General features: G+C 34.9%; 1 protein-coding gene across 7 annotated transcripts in view; it reads left to right on the top strand.

The window, feature by feature from the left end:
* LOC104628147 (sodium channel protein type 2 subunit alpha-like) overlaps window positions 1-18,490 on the top strand; it is a 51,907-nt gene that overhangs the window by 9,647 nt on the left and 23,770 nt on the right. For 4 of the 7 annotated variants that reach the window (XM_010296641.1, XM_010296643.1, XM_010296642.1 and 1 more), the window contains exons 8-16: window positions 1,993-2,134; window positions 2,985-3,191; window positions 4,061-4,351; window positions 4,999-5,346; window positions 6,810-6,942; window positions 7,716-7,954; window positions 9,775-9,948; window positions 11,086-11,442; window positions 13,364-13,816. In XM_010296641.1, the coding sequence (XP_010294943.1) occupies window positions 1,993-2,134; window positions 2,985-3,191; window positions 4,061-4,351; window positions 4,999-5,346; window positions 6,810-6,942; window positions 7,716-7,954; window positions 9,775-9,948; window positions 11,086-11,442; window positions 13,364-13,816 (2,344 nt within the window). Of the gene's footprint in view, window positions 1-1,992; window positions 2,135-2,984; window positions 3,192-4,060; window positions 4,352-4,998; window positions 5,380-6,809; window positions 6,943-7,715; window positions 7,955-9,774; window positions 9,949-11,085; window positions 11,443-13,363; window positions 13,817-18,490 lie in introns of all 7 variants that reach the window. The other 3 variants (XM_010296645.1, XM_010296646.1, XM_010296640.1) reach the window with 2 other exon arrangements.

Genomic DNA, 18,490 nt, shown 5'->3' with positions numbered 1-18,490 from the left:
AATTCTAAGGTTAAAAACTGATTTAGCTACCTAATTTCACAGTCAGTAATATGTGGTCATGGTTCATAGTAAGTAATGTTAAATGAGAAAACACTGTAAGTTTCTTTTAAAAACTCTTATGTAACTAGAAAATTCTATTTCAGCAGGTAGATAGTGTATTATCAATGACTTAAGAACATACTTCTTTATCATGGGTTTCATGCCATTTCTCATCTCTAAAATAGTCATAGGGCACTGGGACTTATGACCAACTTTTGGGAAGACATCTCCAGGATTCTTTGGTCTGTGGACTGCATGCACGGCACTATCTTGCTGTCCCTTTGTGACAGTTCTTTGTAACAAAACCACGTAATTCTATATTCTAGTGATATATCAGTCCATCCTTTGGTTTTGGTTGGTTATGTCTTTAAAACAGATATATTTAAATCTTTTTTTGTAAACATTCCATGTATATATTTAAGTTACTACCAGATAATTTTGTGTGTGTGTGTAAATACACATCTAATATACATTCACATGTATGAAAAGAGATCTTTATAGTGGCTTTCTATGGAGGTTTTAGGGGCAAGAACCTCTTCTACCCTTCAAGAATGGAATCGTAACTGAAACAGTGCACCTACAGTTGATCCAAGACTGGATCACCTACTATCAAAACCGATATATTCAGTTTCAGGAGATAAAAGTATCACTACAACAGTTATTTGCTGTTGAGGAGTTGGTAGAACTTGTTAATTTGACTTGACTAATTCACAAACTTGAAGAACCAATAAAACTGGTATGCCAACTTTGCTGACGGACAAAATTCAGCATAAAATATGTATACTGACTTTTTTTTTTTTGCATGGAATTACTTACCTTATGGAATCTCTGTGTTAAATAAATATATTTTTTCCATTGAAGAAGTATCTGCATATGGTTTAATAAAGCCAAGTGCCAGGTCCTGCACTTGGGTCACAACAACCCCATGCAATGCTATAGGCCTGGGGAGGAGTGGCTGGAGAGCTGCCTGGCAGAAAAGAGCCTGGGGGTGCTGGTTGACAGATGGCTGAATATGAGCTAGCAGCGTGCCCAGGTGGCCAAGGCGGCCAACGGCATCCTGGCCTGTATCAGAAATAGTGTGGCCAGCGGGAGTAGGGAAGTGATCGTGCCCCTGTGCTCGGCACTGGTGAGGCCCCATCTCAAATACTGTGTTCAGTTTTGGGTCCCTCGCTACAAGAAGGACGTTGAGGTGCTGGAGCGTGTCCAAAGAAGGGCAACGAAGCTGATGAGGGGTCTGGAGTACAAGTCTTACATGGAGTGGCTGAGGGAACTGGGGTTGTTCAGTCTGGAGAAGAGGAGGCTGAGGGGAGACCTCATCACTCTCTACAACTACCTGAAAGGGGGTTGTGGTGAGGTGGGTGTTGGCCTCTTCTCCCAAGTAACTAGTGATAGGACAAGAGGAAGTGGCCTCAAGTTGCGCCAGGGGAGGTTTAGATTGGATATTAGGAAAAATTTCTTTACGGAGAGAGTGGTCAAACATTGGAACGGGCTGCCCAGGGAGGCGGTGGAGTCACCATCTCTGGAAGTGTTCAAAAAACGTGTGGATGTGGCACTTCCGGACATGGTTTAGTGGGGATGGTGGTGTTGGGTTGGTGGTTGGACTTGATGATTTTAAAGGTCTTTTTCAACCTTAATGATTCTGTGATTCTGTGATGTAATACCAAACTGTTGGGAATAAGTTTTATTTTGTGTGTAATGGTGAAAGACAGTAGGAAGAAAGATTGATTTTTGTTTACTTGTTTGCCTTTTTCTGTTTTTTTGTAAAAGAACACTCTTCTCATTTCCTGACTAATTTTTAAAATACTGTAAGGCACAAATGGCAGCCCCCTTCGCAAATTAGATCTAATGAACCTTTATTAGAAGCTAAAGGTACAATTATTTTAAAACAATTTTAGCGTTATATGATTGCTTTACTTTCTTTTTTTCTCTTTTTCTTTTTTTTTTTTCTCCTAGTAAATGTCCAGAAGAGTTTATCTGTGTGAAAGCTGGTAGAAACCCCAACTATGGGTATACTAGCTTTGACACATTCAGTTGGGCTTTCTTGTCACTGTTTCGACTGATGACACAGGACTACTGGGAAAATCTTTATCAACTGGTGAGTGTATAATAAAAATTGTGGTTAGTGTCACACTGGCCCCAAATCAAACATGGAAAAGCCATTCGTATTTATATTGCATACCATTGCTGCTGTTAGCAACTGAAAATGAACAGTATTTATGAAAGAAGGCAAATTCAGTTGCAGAATTAAGCAGACATGGGCACTTAATGCAGAATCTCACCTGAAGAGGCACATGAGGGTTATTTTTATTCCTTTATTTAATTTTTACAGTGCATTTTTCATTTTGTGCCTCATAAGATCTTATTTTCAAAAACTTTAATATGGAGTTTCAATTTTAAAAATACTCTGTAAAAAAATTGTAAAAATACTCAGCTAAATTAGAATCCTTTTTTCTGTACTTTGAATTCTATTTTTGATAATTATGAATGCATGTCTTGATATAAATTACTTTTCTTACCATAGCTTTTCATTATATGGTGTGTGAAAATCTGTATATATTCTATTTTAATTATTTGATCAATTGGGCCATCTTTAATTCTTTTCGTTATTTCAAGGGGAAGGCATGCTAATACATGATATGCATAGTAAGCTTCCAACCAGTGATGTGTGATTTACATTAATTACTCTGATCCCGCATCCTTTTCAAGATTATTAGGCATTAAGAGGTTTGTCTCAAATCAGCATGATCCTTTAATATGGTTTTCACATACATGAATACTCCCTCTATTTTGGTCACTTTGTAATTCAGAAAGCTTGTATGATCTCATTACAGAAGGAAGAACAACTCAATAATAGTTTTGCACTTTTAAAATGCAATAAATACTTATGAACTGCAGAACTGATGCATGTCTTCACCAGATGGATCATTTCTCTTCTTCTCCTATAGACGCTACGAGCCGTTGGCAAAACATACATGATATTTTTTGTTCTGGTCATTTTTCTGGGTTCCTTCTATTTGATTAACTTGATTTTGGCTGTCGTTGCTATGGCCTATGAAGAACAAAATCAAGCAACTATGGTTGAAGCAGAACAGAGGGAGGCAGACTTGCAGCAGATGCTTGAACAGCTGAGGAAGCAGCAAGAAGAAGCTCAGGTATTTTCTAACAAGAGTTTGAGCTTTAGTATATTCCTTTGCATGCTCTTTGTTCAAAACAAAACCATTAATGAACATATTTTTTAAAAAGCCATTCTTTTACATACCTCACAAGTACTCTAAACTGCTGTTTCTGTGGCTTTCTATTGCTTTTTAAATGTATCATGTCTAAAGTGTTAATGAATTTCTGAACTGAGAACAAAAAGTACTCCCCAAATCAAAATAATAGTTATGAAATAAATATTTCTAATCTAGGGGTATTGTCTAGTAACTTGTCATGATGATTTTCAAAATTCTCAGCTTAGAAATAACTGCAATACTTGTGAAACACTTGTCAAGCCTTGATTTAGAGTTTGAAATATTTTATCCATGAATTTCTGACTCATTTTTGCTACTTGTGTTGCAAATCCAAGTGAATCACAGACTGGAAGTAGTACCCCAAAGGTTTTTCCTAAGAGCAGCTTAAGGAAGCTGTTACTTACAATAACAGTTAAAATTAGTTTACAAAGTTAATACAGACTGAAGTAGGACTCTGTTTAGCTCTTTTGTTTGCAATTGCATTTACTCTAATACATTTCTTAATTTTCAAGTATTTTCTAATGAACTTTGTGGCAGAATGCTGTACACAATGCAGGCTGACTCCATGATATAGATGCAAAGTAGAACTCCATTTAAATGGTAATTTTCATAACTGCCCTTTTATTTTAACTCATATTACAGAATTCCATTTGAAGTTTTGTACAAATCTATCTAGGCTTTTGTCACACATCTAGAAATAATTTTGTATAAATCTTAGGAACAAGGACTATAGCCTTCGCTAAAAAATGGTGTGGTTTGTAAAACGTCACATTAAATAATTGCTGTGGCAGGCAATAGCAGCAGCTGCAGCAGAGATGACGGAGTACAGCGGTGAAAGTGGGATTGGTGGACCCTCAGATAGTTCTTCGGAAGCATCCAAGCTTAGCTCTAAAAGTGCCAAAGAAAGGAGAAATAGAAGGAAGAAAAGAAGGCAGACGGAGCTCTCTGGAGAAGTGGATGACACGAAGGATGAAAAGCTTCCAAAGTCTGAATCAGATGGCAGTATCAGAAGGAAAGGTTTCCGTTTTTCTTTTGAGGGAAACAGACTTGCTTATGGGAAGCCGTTCACATCACCTCACCAGGTACTGTGAATAGTGCAGCTGTCATTTTTTGGGGTTGTGAGATAACGGTAATATCCAACAAACTTCACTGCAACTTTGCAAAGTAATATAACCAAGGAAAAATAATGTTGCATTATTTTGAATACCAACTTACTGTTGGTATTATTTTCTAGAGTGTACCTAACAAGTGTTTTGATCTCTCACATCTTATGGTTTAGGATCTGGTGGGTCTTAACATGCACAACAGCATTTTCCTATTTAATTTGAAAAAGAAATCCCTTTTTAATTCCTAAAAGGAAAATTTAAATATAATGTATCAGTGTAGAGGTCTAAGGGTATTGATATCTTTTAACATAATGCATGGTCTATGTGAATCATTAGAATTTCTAGAAGTCTTGATTTTTCTTTTTAATACAGAGATGGAAACTACTATGGCTTTATGCATGTTCATTTTTTTCTCTCCAATAATTGTTTTACATGTACTGTAAATTTACCCATTCAGATGACTCTCATCTCTAGTGCACGTCTGAAATCTACCTAAGGCACTGTATTAAAAATAACACTGGCAGATTCCCAGGGAATATAAATTATTTTTTTTTTTAACACATAGACATGTATTTTGTATATTTAAAATCATCAGCCAGTCATTTTGTTTGTTTCCTTTGCAGTCTTTACTGAGTGTTCGTGGCTCCCTGTTTTCTCCCAGACGCAGTAGCAGAACAAGTCTTTTCAGTTTTAGAGAATATGGAAAAGAGATAGGATCTGAAAATGACTTTGCAGATGATGAGCACAGCACATTTGAGGATAATGGGAGCAGAAGAGGTTCTCTGTTTTTGCCGCGCAGACATGGTGAACGGCGCAGTAGTAACATCAGTCAGACTAGTAGATCATCAAGAAGGCTGACGGTTTTTCCAGTGAATGGGAAGATGCACAGCACTGTGGATTGCAATGGGGTGGTTTCCTTAGTGGATGGACCACCAGGTCTGCTGTCACCTACTGGACAGCTTCTGCCAGAGGTGATAATAGATAAACCAACAACTGATGACAATGTAAGAAAGTTTTAAATTACTCCAGGTTTCATGACCTTTCTTAATTGCACCAGACAATGTTTTAAGGGAATGAAGTGCTTCAAAAAGGGCTGAGAAGTTGTGAATGCTTTTGGATATCTTACTGTAATAAAATGGGTTTAAAGTGATGACTCAAAAGTGAGAGGCTGAATTATGAAAATGAAAGGGAACAAAGTAGCACATTTTTATATACCTGTGGAACAAGGCTGTGCATGCACCTGTGTAGTGAATGAAATGTTCCATTCCTAATTCCATTTTAGAACCCAAAATAGGGTGCTCAGCTTTCTAAACATTCAGCATGTTATTGTGTTCTTTTAATTTTTGTTTTCTTTCTTTATGGTTTCAACCTCTCTTTAAATGTATTTCCTAATTCTCTATCAGTAATCTGCTGGTTCTACTCTCCCCCCACCTCCCCAGTATATTCGGTATTACGCAAATGTAGCATAGCCTTTAAGATTATGTTGACATTTTAGAAGCTCTGAAGGCTGTTTTTTCTCCTGGGTCTCAGAGATGGCCTGAAGTTTCTCACTGCCTAGGATCAGGGTATAATTAAAATAAAAAAGTACATGCAAATTTATCCATTTCCTTCTCTGGTCAATTTTCTCTTTTCCCTCAATCTACTTTAGGAATGGAGCAGAGGAATCCGTTGCAAGTTTTTTCCTAAAAACATTCTTTTTTGAAACAAAAATTTTTACACAGGTCACAGCATCTGAAAGTACATCAGCCAGATTCCTTACAGTTATAATATTCTTGTAGTTTATTATACTTTCATTTTCATGCATTTATTTAATTTTCAGAAAGAAGCCCTACCCACGCTCATAAATTCAAAACTTTTTTATAATTGAGGTGTGTTCAATGATACAACACAACTTTCAATTTTTAAAATAAAATAATTTTAAAAATTTATTCAATTTTTGGGTCAATTAAGTCAGTTGTCTTATGTTTTTTCAGTTGAAATTAAAAAAATAGATCAGAGATGACAGCAATTCAATGTAAAAGATATTCTTTAAATTACTTTTGAAGGAGATAAGACTGATCTATGAAAATTACTTTTAGAGAATAATTGTTATTGCAGAAAACTTCCTAACATAAATCACTTCTTATAAGTATCTTGTGATGGAAATAATTTGGAAGTAAAATATTGGTAGAGAAAGGGAACTAAATATGAAAATCTTTTTTTAGTATTTCATAAGTATTAATACTGTTCAGAAGTATAGCATGAAAATAGCCATTTAAAAAAAATACTAGGCTTATGTTATATGTATAATGGAAAAAAAATCTGATGTAACAGCACTTAAATACAAAGCTTTATATATTATGAATTCATTGAAATTGAAGAGTCTTTCTAATATCTGTTTTGCAGTATTTCTAAAGCTGAATTTAATTTATGCCCCCTTTATTTTTTTTTATAGAGCATTACTACAGAAATAGAAGTAAAAAAGAGGCGTACAAGTTCATATCAAATACCAATGGAGTTACTTGAGGATCCTAATTTAAGGCAAAGAGCCATGAGTATAGCTGGCATTATCACAAATACAATGGAAGGTGTGTTATAACTGCAGATGCATGAACTTTCTTGACATAGTCTTAGACTTGATTGAAGGTATTGTATCAGTGCAAATACGGAAGACAAAAAGTATGTAGCCATTGCAAATACATAAATTGAATAATAGAACAAAAGTGCTTGCACATATTGAAAAAAGATATTAAGGAATCTGATAAACAGGCTAAACTAAGAAACGCATTCTAATTAATATAGATTATATGTATGTGTTTTATACTAGTTATTAATGTTTAGCAATACAGTTATTGGAAGAAATGCCTTGTGATAAATTTTCCACTAACTATACTATAAAAATACTACAGAAAATTAAAGTCCAGGCCTTAGTTAATAAGGAGAAGGAATTTGTAGTAGGATTATTTGGAACAATGTAATTATTTTTAGTGAAATTCTTGTAAAATCTTGAATAGTTTTCAAAAACCTATTCATAGTTAAATTAATCTTACTTTTCCTGTGAATAAGTAGTTAGACATTTGAGAGGACTGTGAAGTTGGAATTTTTACTGAGAAAACCATCCCTAGATATAAGCATAAGTAGTTTAGGGGTTTTTTTTAAAACAAGATTTTTGAGGTTTTACTTCTAGTCTTCTAAAACCTTTTCAGTCAGCAACAGTAAGTTAAGTTGCTGGAAATCTGAGGAGGTTCTTCCAAATGTCCTTAATGGTTCCAAGGATAAAGATTAAAACCTGAAAAAGCAGATAAACAAAAATTTATCTTCACTTTCTCCAAGACTTCTACATTTCTTTTTTTTTCCCCAGAACTTGAAGAATCCAGGCAAAAATGTCCACCTTGCTGGTATAAGTTTGCCCACACTTTCTTAATTTGGAATTGTTGGGAGCCCTGGTTAAAAGTAAAAAATGTAGTTGAATTTATTGTAATGGATCCACTTGTTGATCTGGCTATCATTGTTTGCATAATTTTAAACACACTGTTTATGGCCATGGAACATTATCCAATGACTGAAGAGTTTGACAATGTACTTAAAATAGGAAATCAGGTAAGTCCATCAAGCTATATAATTTCATACAGTTGGAACCTGGTTTCTCTTTGAAACAGAATTACTTTCATTATTTTTATTATCATTCCATAAAATAAATGTTAAAGGTTTAATTGTACTAAAAATAGTCTAAAAATACCATTTGAAATATGTTGTATTTAAGAGTTTGATTCCTATATTAAAATTTCTGCAAATAGATTTTTTGACAACCAGAGTTTGAGTGACACGAAACCAGAAAAGAAATCTGATTTGGTTTTGTTTAGTATTACAAAAAAAGTAGGAGCCAAATTAGATCCCTTCTACTGTAAGTATCATTGATAATACAAGAAGAGTTGGATGTTATTTTCAATTACTATTTTGCACTGTTATGTTTTGTGTTATTTTTGTATTTCCATGAAGAATGTTTCTTTGATTGGTCCATAACAATCTGAAAGGCATAGAATGCCAAGAGCGTCTGCGTCTGTTGATACAGTTGAATTTTGTTCCCTAGTGAACACAGTCTGTATGTCAGGATTGGGGTGGATTGTTTGTTTTGTAACGGCAATAATACAGACAGTGTTATCTGCTATACTTCTTAACCTATGCTTTTTGTAAGTGGCAATTCTGGTGATTATGATGTAACAAAATAATAAAACTATTTATTAGAATATATGAAATTCTAGTACACGTTGGGAATGTATTCAGGTTTAAGTCCTGAGTTGTTAATGTGTCAACATTTAAATTATATGCTGATATTTTTAGCCAATACAGACATATGTCAATATTTTCAGCTTAACCTGGAGTCAGAGATCATTGTCTGTGGAAGATAATCATGTCATGTTGCTGTTTAAAATAGATTCAGGATGTATTTCAGGAGAAAGACAGGGCAGATAAATAGGTGAGGATCAATAGCTGTTGCCAAGGGTTGTTTTGTAATCATGCCTGTGTTTTACCCAGGAAACACAACCATTTTTTCCTTTCATGTGTGAGGAAGTACTTTAATATTAATCTAATTTTGAGCTGTGTGACTGTAAGTGTTCCTACGTGTTGATAAGAATTTGTGTTTATTCCCAGTCAGCTAAAATGACACTATAATACAGGTGTATTTTCAGCAGTTGGTTTCTTGCTTTTTGAACTGTGTAGCACTATGTTTTAAAGACTGTCTAATGCTCATGATTTTTTAAAAAGCTTTTTCATCTTTCTAGTAAAAGACAATAATTTATGCAGTTTTGTGGATACTAGTGGACATACATCTACAGTAAATACAATGAATTTACTCCCTTTTCAGAGACGTTGTTTGCCTTTTGCTTCAGAAGGCAACAGAGGCATTCAGAGGCAGAAGGGAGTTTTACTTCAAACATGAGCCTCAGCAGAATTGGCCTTTTTTTTTGGCATCTAGAAAAAGACATGCTTACTGTATCTGTGCATTCTCATGGAGACTTCATTTAATAGCACCTCACTCTCCAATTTATGACCAATTGATATTTTTCCATGCACCTGTGTTAAAGCATCTTCCATTGTGGCAAGAGCAACTGTTGCAACTGTTCCTCTTCCTTTAATTAGAAGGGCAGCAAATAAGTGGAGCAAGCAGAAGGCCTGTCAGGAATAGTTTATTCCTCACTAGTCACTAAATGTCTCTCAGATTTAACTAAAGTGAATAGAGTTATGCTACAGCTCATTTTGATGTTGCCACTTATCTTCTCTGTGAGGTTCAGCTTGTGATAATGTTCCTTAGTGGCATCCTGCTGTAAGGGGGTTGTTGCTTCTTAAGTTGTTCTTTGGCTGCTGGTTCAATTTATTTGTACTCGTCTATAAAGTAACAATGAACATTCTTTCTTCAGGTTTTTACTGGAATTTTTGCAGCAGAAATGGTTCTCAAGATAATTGCCATGCATCCTTTTTATTATTTCCAAGCTGGCTGGAATATTTTTGATAGTTTTATAGTTACCCTTAGTTTGGTGGAACTCTTTCTGTCAAGTGTGGATGGATTATCCGTTCTCCGATCATTCAGATTGGTAAATAAATTAGTGATAATAATATATCTGCTAATGCGTTAAGTTTGTATTTTAACTGTACTCATGTCAATAAGACACTTTTTAGTAATATTATGTATATGTTTTGCTAAGTGTCACAGAATATCTCTGCAAGCATGTTTTACAAAATTATTTATATTATCACTGAATAGTGTTTGCTGTTTTATGGTTCAGGAGCAACTAAGTATTTTTTTTGGAAAGAGCTGTAATTTTATTGTAATTGTTTTAGCACAGTTGGGTATAGCATGGTGAAGTGTACAATTTATTCAGTGCCTATTAAGAGATATAAATAAATAAAACATTTGTAGTCTTCTGTCTACTTCCATATCTGGAAATTGGAAAAACACTATGAGTGTTCTTTTAAAATGTAGGAATTATAAAAATATTTTTTAATTTTAAAAAGATTGATTTTTCTTTTCCCCTTGGCAAAAAAAGGAATTCTTACTTTTATTAGAAAAATATTTTTATTTTAAAAATGAGGAATGAACTATGAGACATTCTTTCCCTGTAGTCTTTTTCAATTTGCTTTTATGTGAATACAAAAATAATTAATACCATTTTTATTTGGGGTGGGTTATGGGTAAGAAAAAGAGTGTGTTTTATAGTTTTTCCCCTTCATAAGTTGAAAAGTTTGACTTGGGGCTTATGTTTGGCTTTTGCTTCCAGACTGTGAATCTGTCTGATCCTTTTTAAATTTCTTGGAGGCAATACTCTTTTGGAAGATACCATCCTTCGAGGATTTCAGAATCCTTTATTTTTCTGCAGTAGAATCCTGTTGAGCTTTATTGGGTTTATAAATTTGTTTCTGCACATAATGGTTGAGATGTATGTCATGTTCAGAATTCACTATCTGAATAAATTCAACCAGTGTGCTGTTTCTTTCACGTGGAAAAGAATATAGATATGCTACACAAAAAATAAGAGTAAAGTCTAAAATTTATTATGCTTTAAGAGTGTGGATTTTATGAAACTTCTGTTTCTGTGTAATAGTTGTTGGAATCATGTTGAAGTTTCTTTTTTTTTGCTATTGCTGAGAGTCACTAGTTCATAATCTGTTGTTTATTTTTATAGCATTTTTGTAACTAATGCAAGTAATGTCTCTGTATTTTTGTTTTTCAGTTGCGAGTTTTCAAACTGGCAAAATCTTGGCCAACTCTAAATATGCTGATAAAAATTATTGGCAACTCAGTGGGGGCTTTGGGTAACCTGACGCTGGTGCTGGCCATCATTGTGTTCATTTTTGCTGTGGTTGGGATGCAGCTCTTCGGAAAAAGCTACAAGGAATGTGTCTGCAAGATCTCTAAGAACTGTGAACTTCCACGCTGGCACATGTATGATTTTTTCCACTCTTTCTTGATTGTATTCCGAGTGCTGTGTGGAGAATGGATAGAAACGATGTGGGACTGCATGGAGGTTGCAGGCCCATCCATGTGCCTTACTGTCTTCATGATGGTCATGGTGATTGGAAACCTAGTGGTATGTAGCCAAAATAATTTAACTATTCATTTAGAAAAAGAGTGGTAATAGGACCAGTAATGAAATTTTTAAGCATTACTAAATATGTTGTTTAAATGTGTTTTTTATGATTTTTGAAATTGTTATGACTGTGGGTTCTGAAATAGAGTTTTCTGTTTGTTAGATTTCTGATCCTATATAGAATCCTCACCTTGGAGGATAGCGCCCCTCAGGGGTCTGGAGTGCAATTTAGAGGATACAGGTGACAGAGAAGCAAGAGAAGCATCGTGTGTTCAGGTGTTTATGGACTACTCCTGGTTACCGAGAGAGAGAGAGAGAGAATAGCAAAGGCACCCCAAATGTTACACTCCCAGGATGCGAGTTTGCTGTTTGCAGAAGAGGACATAGCAGGGCCTTTTCTCCCTAACTGATTGAGGCATTACTTCCAGTCACTCATAGCCAGGTTCTTTGGGTTTTTTCTTTTTCTTGCGCTCTCCTGTCCAAAAGACTGCTTTAACATTCTTAGACACTGAAATTTAAGCCATTTTGAGCCCCACTTGCTGCAGAGCCAACTTTTTACACAAGTGGGGTAAGGAAACTTGAATTGGAAGGCAGCAGTTCTGCAGAAAAAAACTGATTCAGATTCTTCGTGTTTTCTTTCACCTCTTCACCTTTTTGCTTTGTATTTCTTTAGTGCTTTTTACAGACACTTTTAAAGTGGACTATATTATATCTTCTTTTGTTTTTGTCTTTCAGAGGAAAGCATCAGATCTGTACATTATTGTGTATAAATTTGTCTTTATAAATACGTTTTATACTTATTAACTCACCAGTATTTGAGGCCTTCATTGCTCTACCTTTTGCTCTGCTTTTCTCATTGCCTGCTGAGTCGTCCTCTGTTACTGTACATCTTTTCTTTAGGCACCTGTCAGTAGGAAAAGAGATTTTAAATTAGACATCCTGGAGGCATTCTTTAGGAATAAAACGTCTAACAACAGGAATAAGATAATTTAATTATCTTTAAACCAGTCATGCATTACTACTAGAAGCGCAGCCACTTGCTCCAGGATTTTCTACAAATCTATTGCTTTATAATGAAGAGAACTGTGAAATTTGTTGACCAAACAAAACATCCTCCTCAAATACTTTGCTAAACCAGCAGATAGAACTTTGTGGAATGAAATATCCATCTCTGTGAATTTTTCCACAGTATTTACTGTATTCTGATTTTATACAGTAGCTCTAGTAGAATTTCTTACAGGAGCAGACAATCCCTGCTGTATGTTCAGGGCTCTGTTATCCAGTTGTCTTTCTGTGTTCCCAACACATAGTTTTACCCTGTTGTCTTCAAAGCTGCATATAAGAGCTGATCTGAAGGCTTTAAGAGCTGATACTCTGCTGCTTTGGCTATCCTGGTATCATTTGGGCTCCTGGTAAACTCTGGGCTTGTATAACTCATATCTATTCTATGTTTTGTCTTACCATGAGAAGAGGATGACTTGGTGATTAGGAGAGGGGGCGTGCTTTACATTTTTAAGTCGCATACCGCAAAATGTTTGTTTGAGTTTGGATCAGTGTTTAAGAAAGCTGTTTTCTGCACAGATAGTGCTTTCCTGTGCCAGGAAGTAAACATTTTGTATCTGTTCAGTCAGTACCAAAGAATGAGTAGTTTCTGACCTTCTACAAATATGAACAGAAGAAGAATTTACAAGTGTCTTCATAGTCATACAGCAATGCAAAACCACAAAAATCCTGCATTGGAGTATAGGGCAGCTGTTGTGCTTAAATTGCATTTACATTTTACTTACTGTGTAATTTCCAGAATTATATACAGCGAAGGAGAACATGAAGCCGAAGCTGATCACAAGGGGTAATGGAAGATGCATGTGAATGAAAATTAAGTGAGAAAAGTCAGCTGTATTGTCTTTCTTTTTTTCCCTAGGTATTGAATCTTTTTCTGGCCTTGTTGCTGAGTTCATTTAGTTCAGATAGCCTTTCTCCTACAGAGGATGATAATGAATTGAACAACTTACAGATTGCTGTTGCAAGAATTCAGAAGGGAATAGATTATGTGAAGAAAAAAGCAGGTGAATGTGTCCAAAAGTCTTTTTTGGGGAAACAAGCTGTTGTAAATCAAAGAACAGTATCAGATCAGTTGAATGATGAGAGAGACCATTGCATTTCCAACTGTACCATCGCTGAAATAAGGATAGATACAAATTATCACAAAAATGAGAATGGAATGGCCACTGTTATAGGTGGCAGTGATTATACATCATTCATAAACAACCCAAGCCTTACTGTTACAGTACCAATAGCTGTTGGAGAATCTGATTTTGAACATCTAAATACAGAAGAGTTTAGCAGTGACTCAGATTTGGAGGAAAGCAAGGAGGTAAGATTTAAATATCTTCTATGAATTAATTATACCAATTGTATTCTTTCATAGGATGGCTCTTCCTGCTTGGAAGTAGAAAGCGATTGTGATTTGAGACTGTTGGGCTGTCCTGAGAGTGAATAAAGTGGGACAGAGGAGCTAAAGAGAATGGGAAATCTAGGCAGAACTGTATAAACATATACGAACCCATTTATAAAAGGGTTTTGAAAAACAAGCTTTTCCAAATTTTTGGATAGACAAACTAGTGTGTATATATATACACACAGAATAAACAGAGTCAAAAGACATGTTTTTTTTGTATATAATAATATTTCCATGAAGTAAGGATGAAAGTAAGATGGTTAGAGGAGATATTAATAAAGAATATTAATACACTTTGCATCTGATTTTTAAAGCTCACTGAATTCTAGAGAAATAGTCATTATTTCTACTGGATAATCTAACAGAGGTGCTGACTCAGTCTAATGAGAGCAATAACAACAGTTCTCAAGTTCTGAAGTTAAAATTATGGAGGAAAGCCAAGAGAACAATGTCAGTATTACAATGTGAGGATGTCAAGTAAAAATTATGAGAAAAAATAGAATTACTGAATGAAAAAAATGAAAATTTCTTGCTTGGTTTTGGGACTTTTGAACCAGTCACTCCAAAGACAACTGCCTGACCTTAAACTAGGTCAGCTTTAGGAAAACAGTCATTTGTCAGTAGCTGCAGATTGGGGGAAAAGCAAAATCATGGATTTCAGCAGAATCCTGAGAGGCACTGAAAATTCAGATTGCTATGCTGTGGCTCCAGTGCAGACTGTGTCTGGTATCAATTCCCCTGGCACCTGAAGACACAAGGACATTAATGGAGTGTCACTGCTTGTGCAGACAGCCATACTCCAGCCAGGATTGCTTTGTCTGGATTGTTTTGTTTTCTTTCGGGGTTTTGGGTGGGGGATTTTATTTGATTGATTGTGGACTTTTTAGGTTTTTGTTTGTTTGTTTTTTGAACTGGCAAGGAATTTGCCCATATTCTTTCCAAATTTTAGAAAATAAGTTTGTTCTAGCAAAGTGTAGTTAAATTAAGTTTAAATTCAAAAGGTGTAATAAGGTGACTCTTTAGGTGTTTCTTCTATTGTAGAGTGCAGTGTTCAATACTATTACACTCATTTGTTATTTCAGCAGCTCATTTCCTGACACTTGATTTGTTCCATCTACTTTTGGATGTTCTGTTACTCAATATATTATGTTCACCTCTCAGTTGAGAAGATCTTAGGTGACTAAGAGGCCTCTTAAAAGCAAAGCAAATAATATTCATAACTTGTTTTACAGTATTAACTGTGCTTTGTGAGGAAGCTATAATGTCTGCTGAACAGCTGCTACAGCTTTTATGTATAATCTGAATACAGGATACTGGCCTTATTTGTGTGTTTTACTAAAACTTGGTTTTGTGGAAGGAATATCTGATGAACCCAGGTAGTTTACTCTTGCTCTGATAACTGTGTTAAATCTAACCCTTACCTGGAAATTATCCAGTGATCAGATACCTGATTCTTCACTATTTTATATTTAGTAATTGGGTAACAACATCTATACCTTCTCACTTCTGATATTCAAGACTAAACATCAGCATTAGCTGTTTATAAGATATTTTTATCTAGTATTAATTTTAACCCACTCAAATTTGGAAAGGTGGCTAAGGATTGGCATAGTTGAAAGACAACCGTAGGAGATATGTAAATTAACCAAAAAACATTTCATGTACACTAGTTCATAGTCAGTAAGCAAATTGTCTTTCACTTTGTAACTTATTTCAGCTCTTTCTTTCAGACTTTCCCTTTAAATGGGAGCAGCTTATATTGGAATTGTTAGATAGCTACATTATTTGATGAGCCTTTGAGCAGTCACCGGTGAGAAGTGAGATTAGATTTATACCAAAAGACTAATAAAAGACAGATGTGAGATAGTTGAGGAAATTACAGGTTTATTGCTAGGCCTTTGTTTAAATTTTTACATTGCTATATGTCTCTTACAATCCATAATGCACCTTAAACTATTTGAAACTTTTCTTTTTAAGTCATTCAGTTAAAACAAAGCTAACGGTGCTGGGAAAAATCATTTACCCGGAAGTTTTCGTGTTTGACCTGCTATGATTGATTTTGTGTTTGTTTTGTTTTGCCTGTGGCTTCTCTCTGAAAGTATATCCTAGATACATATTTAGCATCAAGTGAAAGACCAGGAATAACCTTGAAAATGAAATGCAAGGAAAAATACATTTCTGTTATTTTAATGATCTAATTTACTACCATTTAGAGGATGCTTAAAGCTGTAATATGCACAGTGTGGGTGTATCTGTCTCTTTTGGATGGTGTCTTTATTTGGGGGGTGGAGGTGTTTTGGCGGGTTTTTTTCTTTGTGTTGTTTTGGGTTTTTTTAAGTTCAGGCCCAAGTCCAATATACATCTATGAGCTTCAGGTATTCTGCTAATGTTACCTCTTTTGGTATGCTTTTGAGTATGCTTAAAGCTCTAATCAACAGCTATAAATGTTATGTTTTGCGAAAGTGTGACATATCTAGAAAACACATTTTTAAGTAAATAGGAATCCATACTTCTACTGTTTCCAGAACTCAAACAACCTGAAGGGTACAGTGTTTTAACTTCGTTGCGTACCATTCTTACTTCTCACAGGAATAAAATCAAGCTGGATCAGTCAAGAATGCAGATCTGGTGCTTTTTAACCAGGCAGAGCAACGTGTCAGCACGTTTACACAGGTTACCTAAACGAATCATACATATATGATCACTTTTGAGATTGATTGGCCTGCATGCTACTCAGCTACAATATATTTTTTTCCCCATCCATTGCAATGTAGTGGAAACATGCACAGCCGCTCTGTAAGCTGAGTCCCATGACTCACATCACAGCATGGTTGAGCGCAATCCCAACATGTTCCTCTCTCCTCGTTACATCTTTGATATTTTCTGTACTACTTCTGTGGCATAACCCGCATGCTTTGTAGGTTTTTATTATTGTTAACTGAATTATTAAGCATCAAGACTGTTCAAGTTTAAAAGAGGTTAACAGCCTATGATTTTATGAAAATGGAAATGAAGTCTTCACTTGACTTTTTCTGTTCATCTGTTAAACCATGTTTTTAGCTGTCTTCTAATTATGAACATTTTCTGATCATGTTTATTTGGCCAATGCCTTTGTAATATTACATATTTACAATTACCTGTATGCTAAAATGTTTGTATCTTTTGATATAAGTTGTTTCATGTTTGTTCACAATGTTTTTGTAATCTGTATTCCAGTTTTCTCATATAAGAGAAGCTAAGATATAGCATGAAAGACACACTCTTGGGAACAATCGAACTTTTTTTAATACATATGCATAGTCCTTTTGAATATGGATGTAATAATTTAGCTATACTCTACTCATGAAGTTTGTGTATGTAAGATTGGAAGTTAGGGAGTCATTTATATCAGTTTTGCTCTTCATCAATAATTGTTTCTTTCTGACTTTAATCCAGTTGCTTCATTTTTAGAAAGACAGACTTAAAACATAATTTCATGCAAAAATTCTCTTTAGATGTCTAAATAAACCTGGGTGTTTTAAAATTATATAAATAAGGAAGTTCAAGCAAGAAAGAAATAAAAAAATTAGGAAAATATAGGATAAAGCTAAAATTAACACAATTGTTAAAAAGGCAAAATGGGAACTAGTAAACTCCCAAGCCTCTAAACTCAGGAACTCCACAACTGTAAAGCAAACCTTAATTGTACCAAGCTATGTGTTTCTTATTCCTGATGATCTCTTCTGCATGGTTGGGCAGTTACACTCCTTGTAGGGGTCATTGAGGTATTCTTTTTCCAAATACAAATTTTGTTCACGTGGCTTTGTTGTGGAATCCTGCATTATCTTTCACATATTCTTTTGCACTGCATTATACACTGGAAGTATTTCAGGTCTCACTTTTGTGCCCAGGGGGCCTGTAAGCTATTCAGAAAGATGGAATGGAAAAATGTCTTTATAAAGTTTTTTCCAAACCGTTTTGGAAAAGGCACTTTAAATAGGGGGGAGTAGAATATGGTAATATCCCATCCTCCTGATGCTAAGTATTGGGGGTGATTCTGATTTGATGGGTATTGTTTATGTGACACTGCTCCTGCTTCAAGCTTCTCCTGTCATGAATCTGGATAGGTGTAGAACAGCATGCAAAATAGTAAACCAGGGGCTTGTAACCATTTGGCAGAAAAATACTTGAGTCTTTTTCATTTGGATGTCACATTGTCTTACTGTAACCTGCCTTGCATAATAAAGTGATGCTTTTTTTTTTTTTTAATAGATATACATGCCATCTTTTTCCTAAGTTACATAGAGTAGGAGAGATAGGTTTTGGTTTTAGTTTGGTGACTAAGTATTTTGTGTGGACAGTACTTTTGGTTTCTTTAAAAGGTAAATAATTTGGAAGCCTTATTTATAGACATACTTACTTTTATTCTTTCAGAAAAAAATAAATAAAAAGATCCCAATAAAAGTTACGTTACCAACTATGCTTACACTGAAGAGCACCATACTCAGTCATAAGTCAAGCTGATGTAGTGAAGACGATGATTACAAAAAATGTGCTTTGTGCCCTTTTTGTTGTTAATAGTTGAGACTAAATGTAAAAATGAGATTGTTT

The sequence above is a fragment of the Phaethon lepturus genome, unplaced genomic scaffold (assembly GCF_000687285.1).
Source record: "Phaethon lepturus isolate BGI_N335 unplaced genomic scaffold, ASM68728v1 scaffold211, whole genome shotgun sequence".
NCBI classification, from domain to species: Eukaryota; Metazoa; Chordata; class Aves; order Phaethontiformes; family Phaethontidae; genus Phaethon; species Phaethon lepturus.
This window is presented reverse-complemented; position numbering and strand designations above follow the sequence as displayed.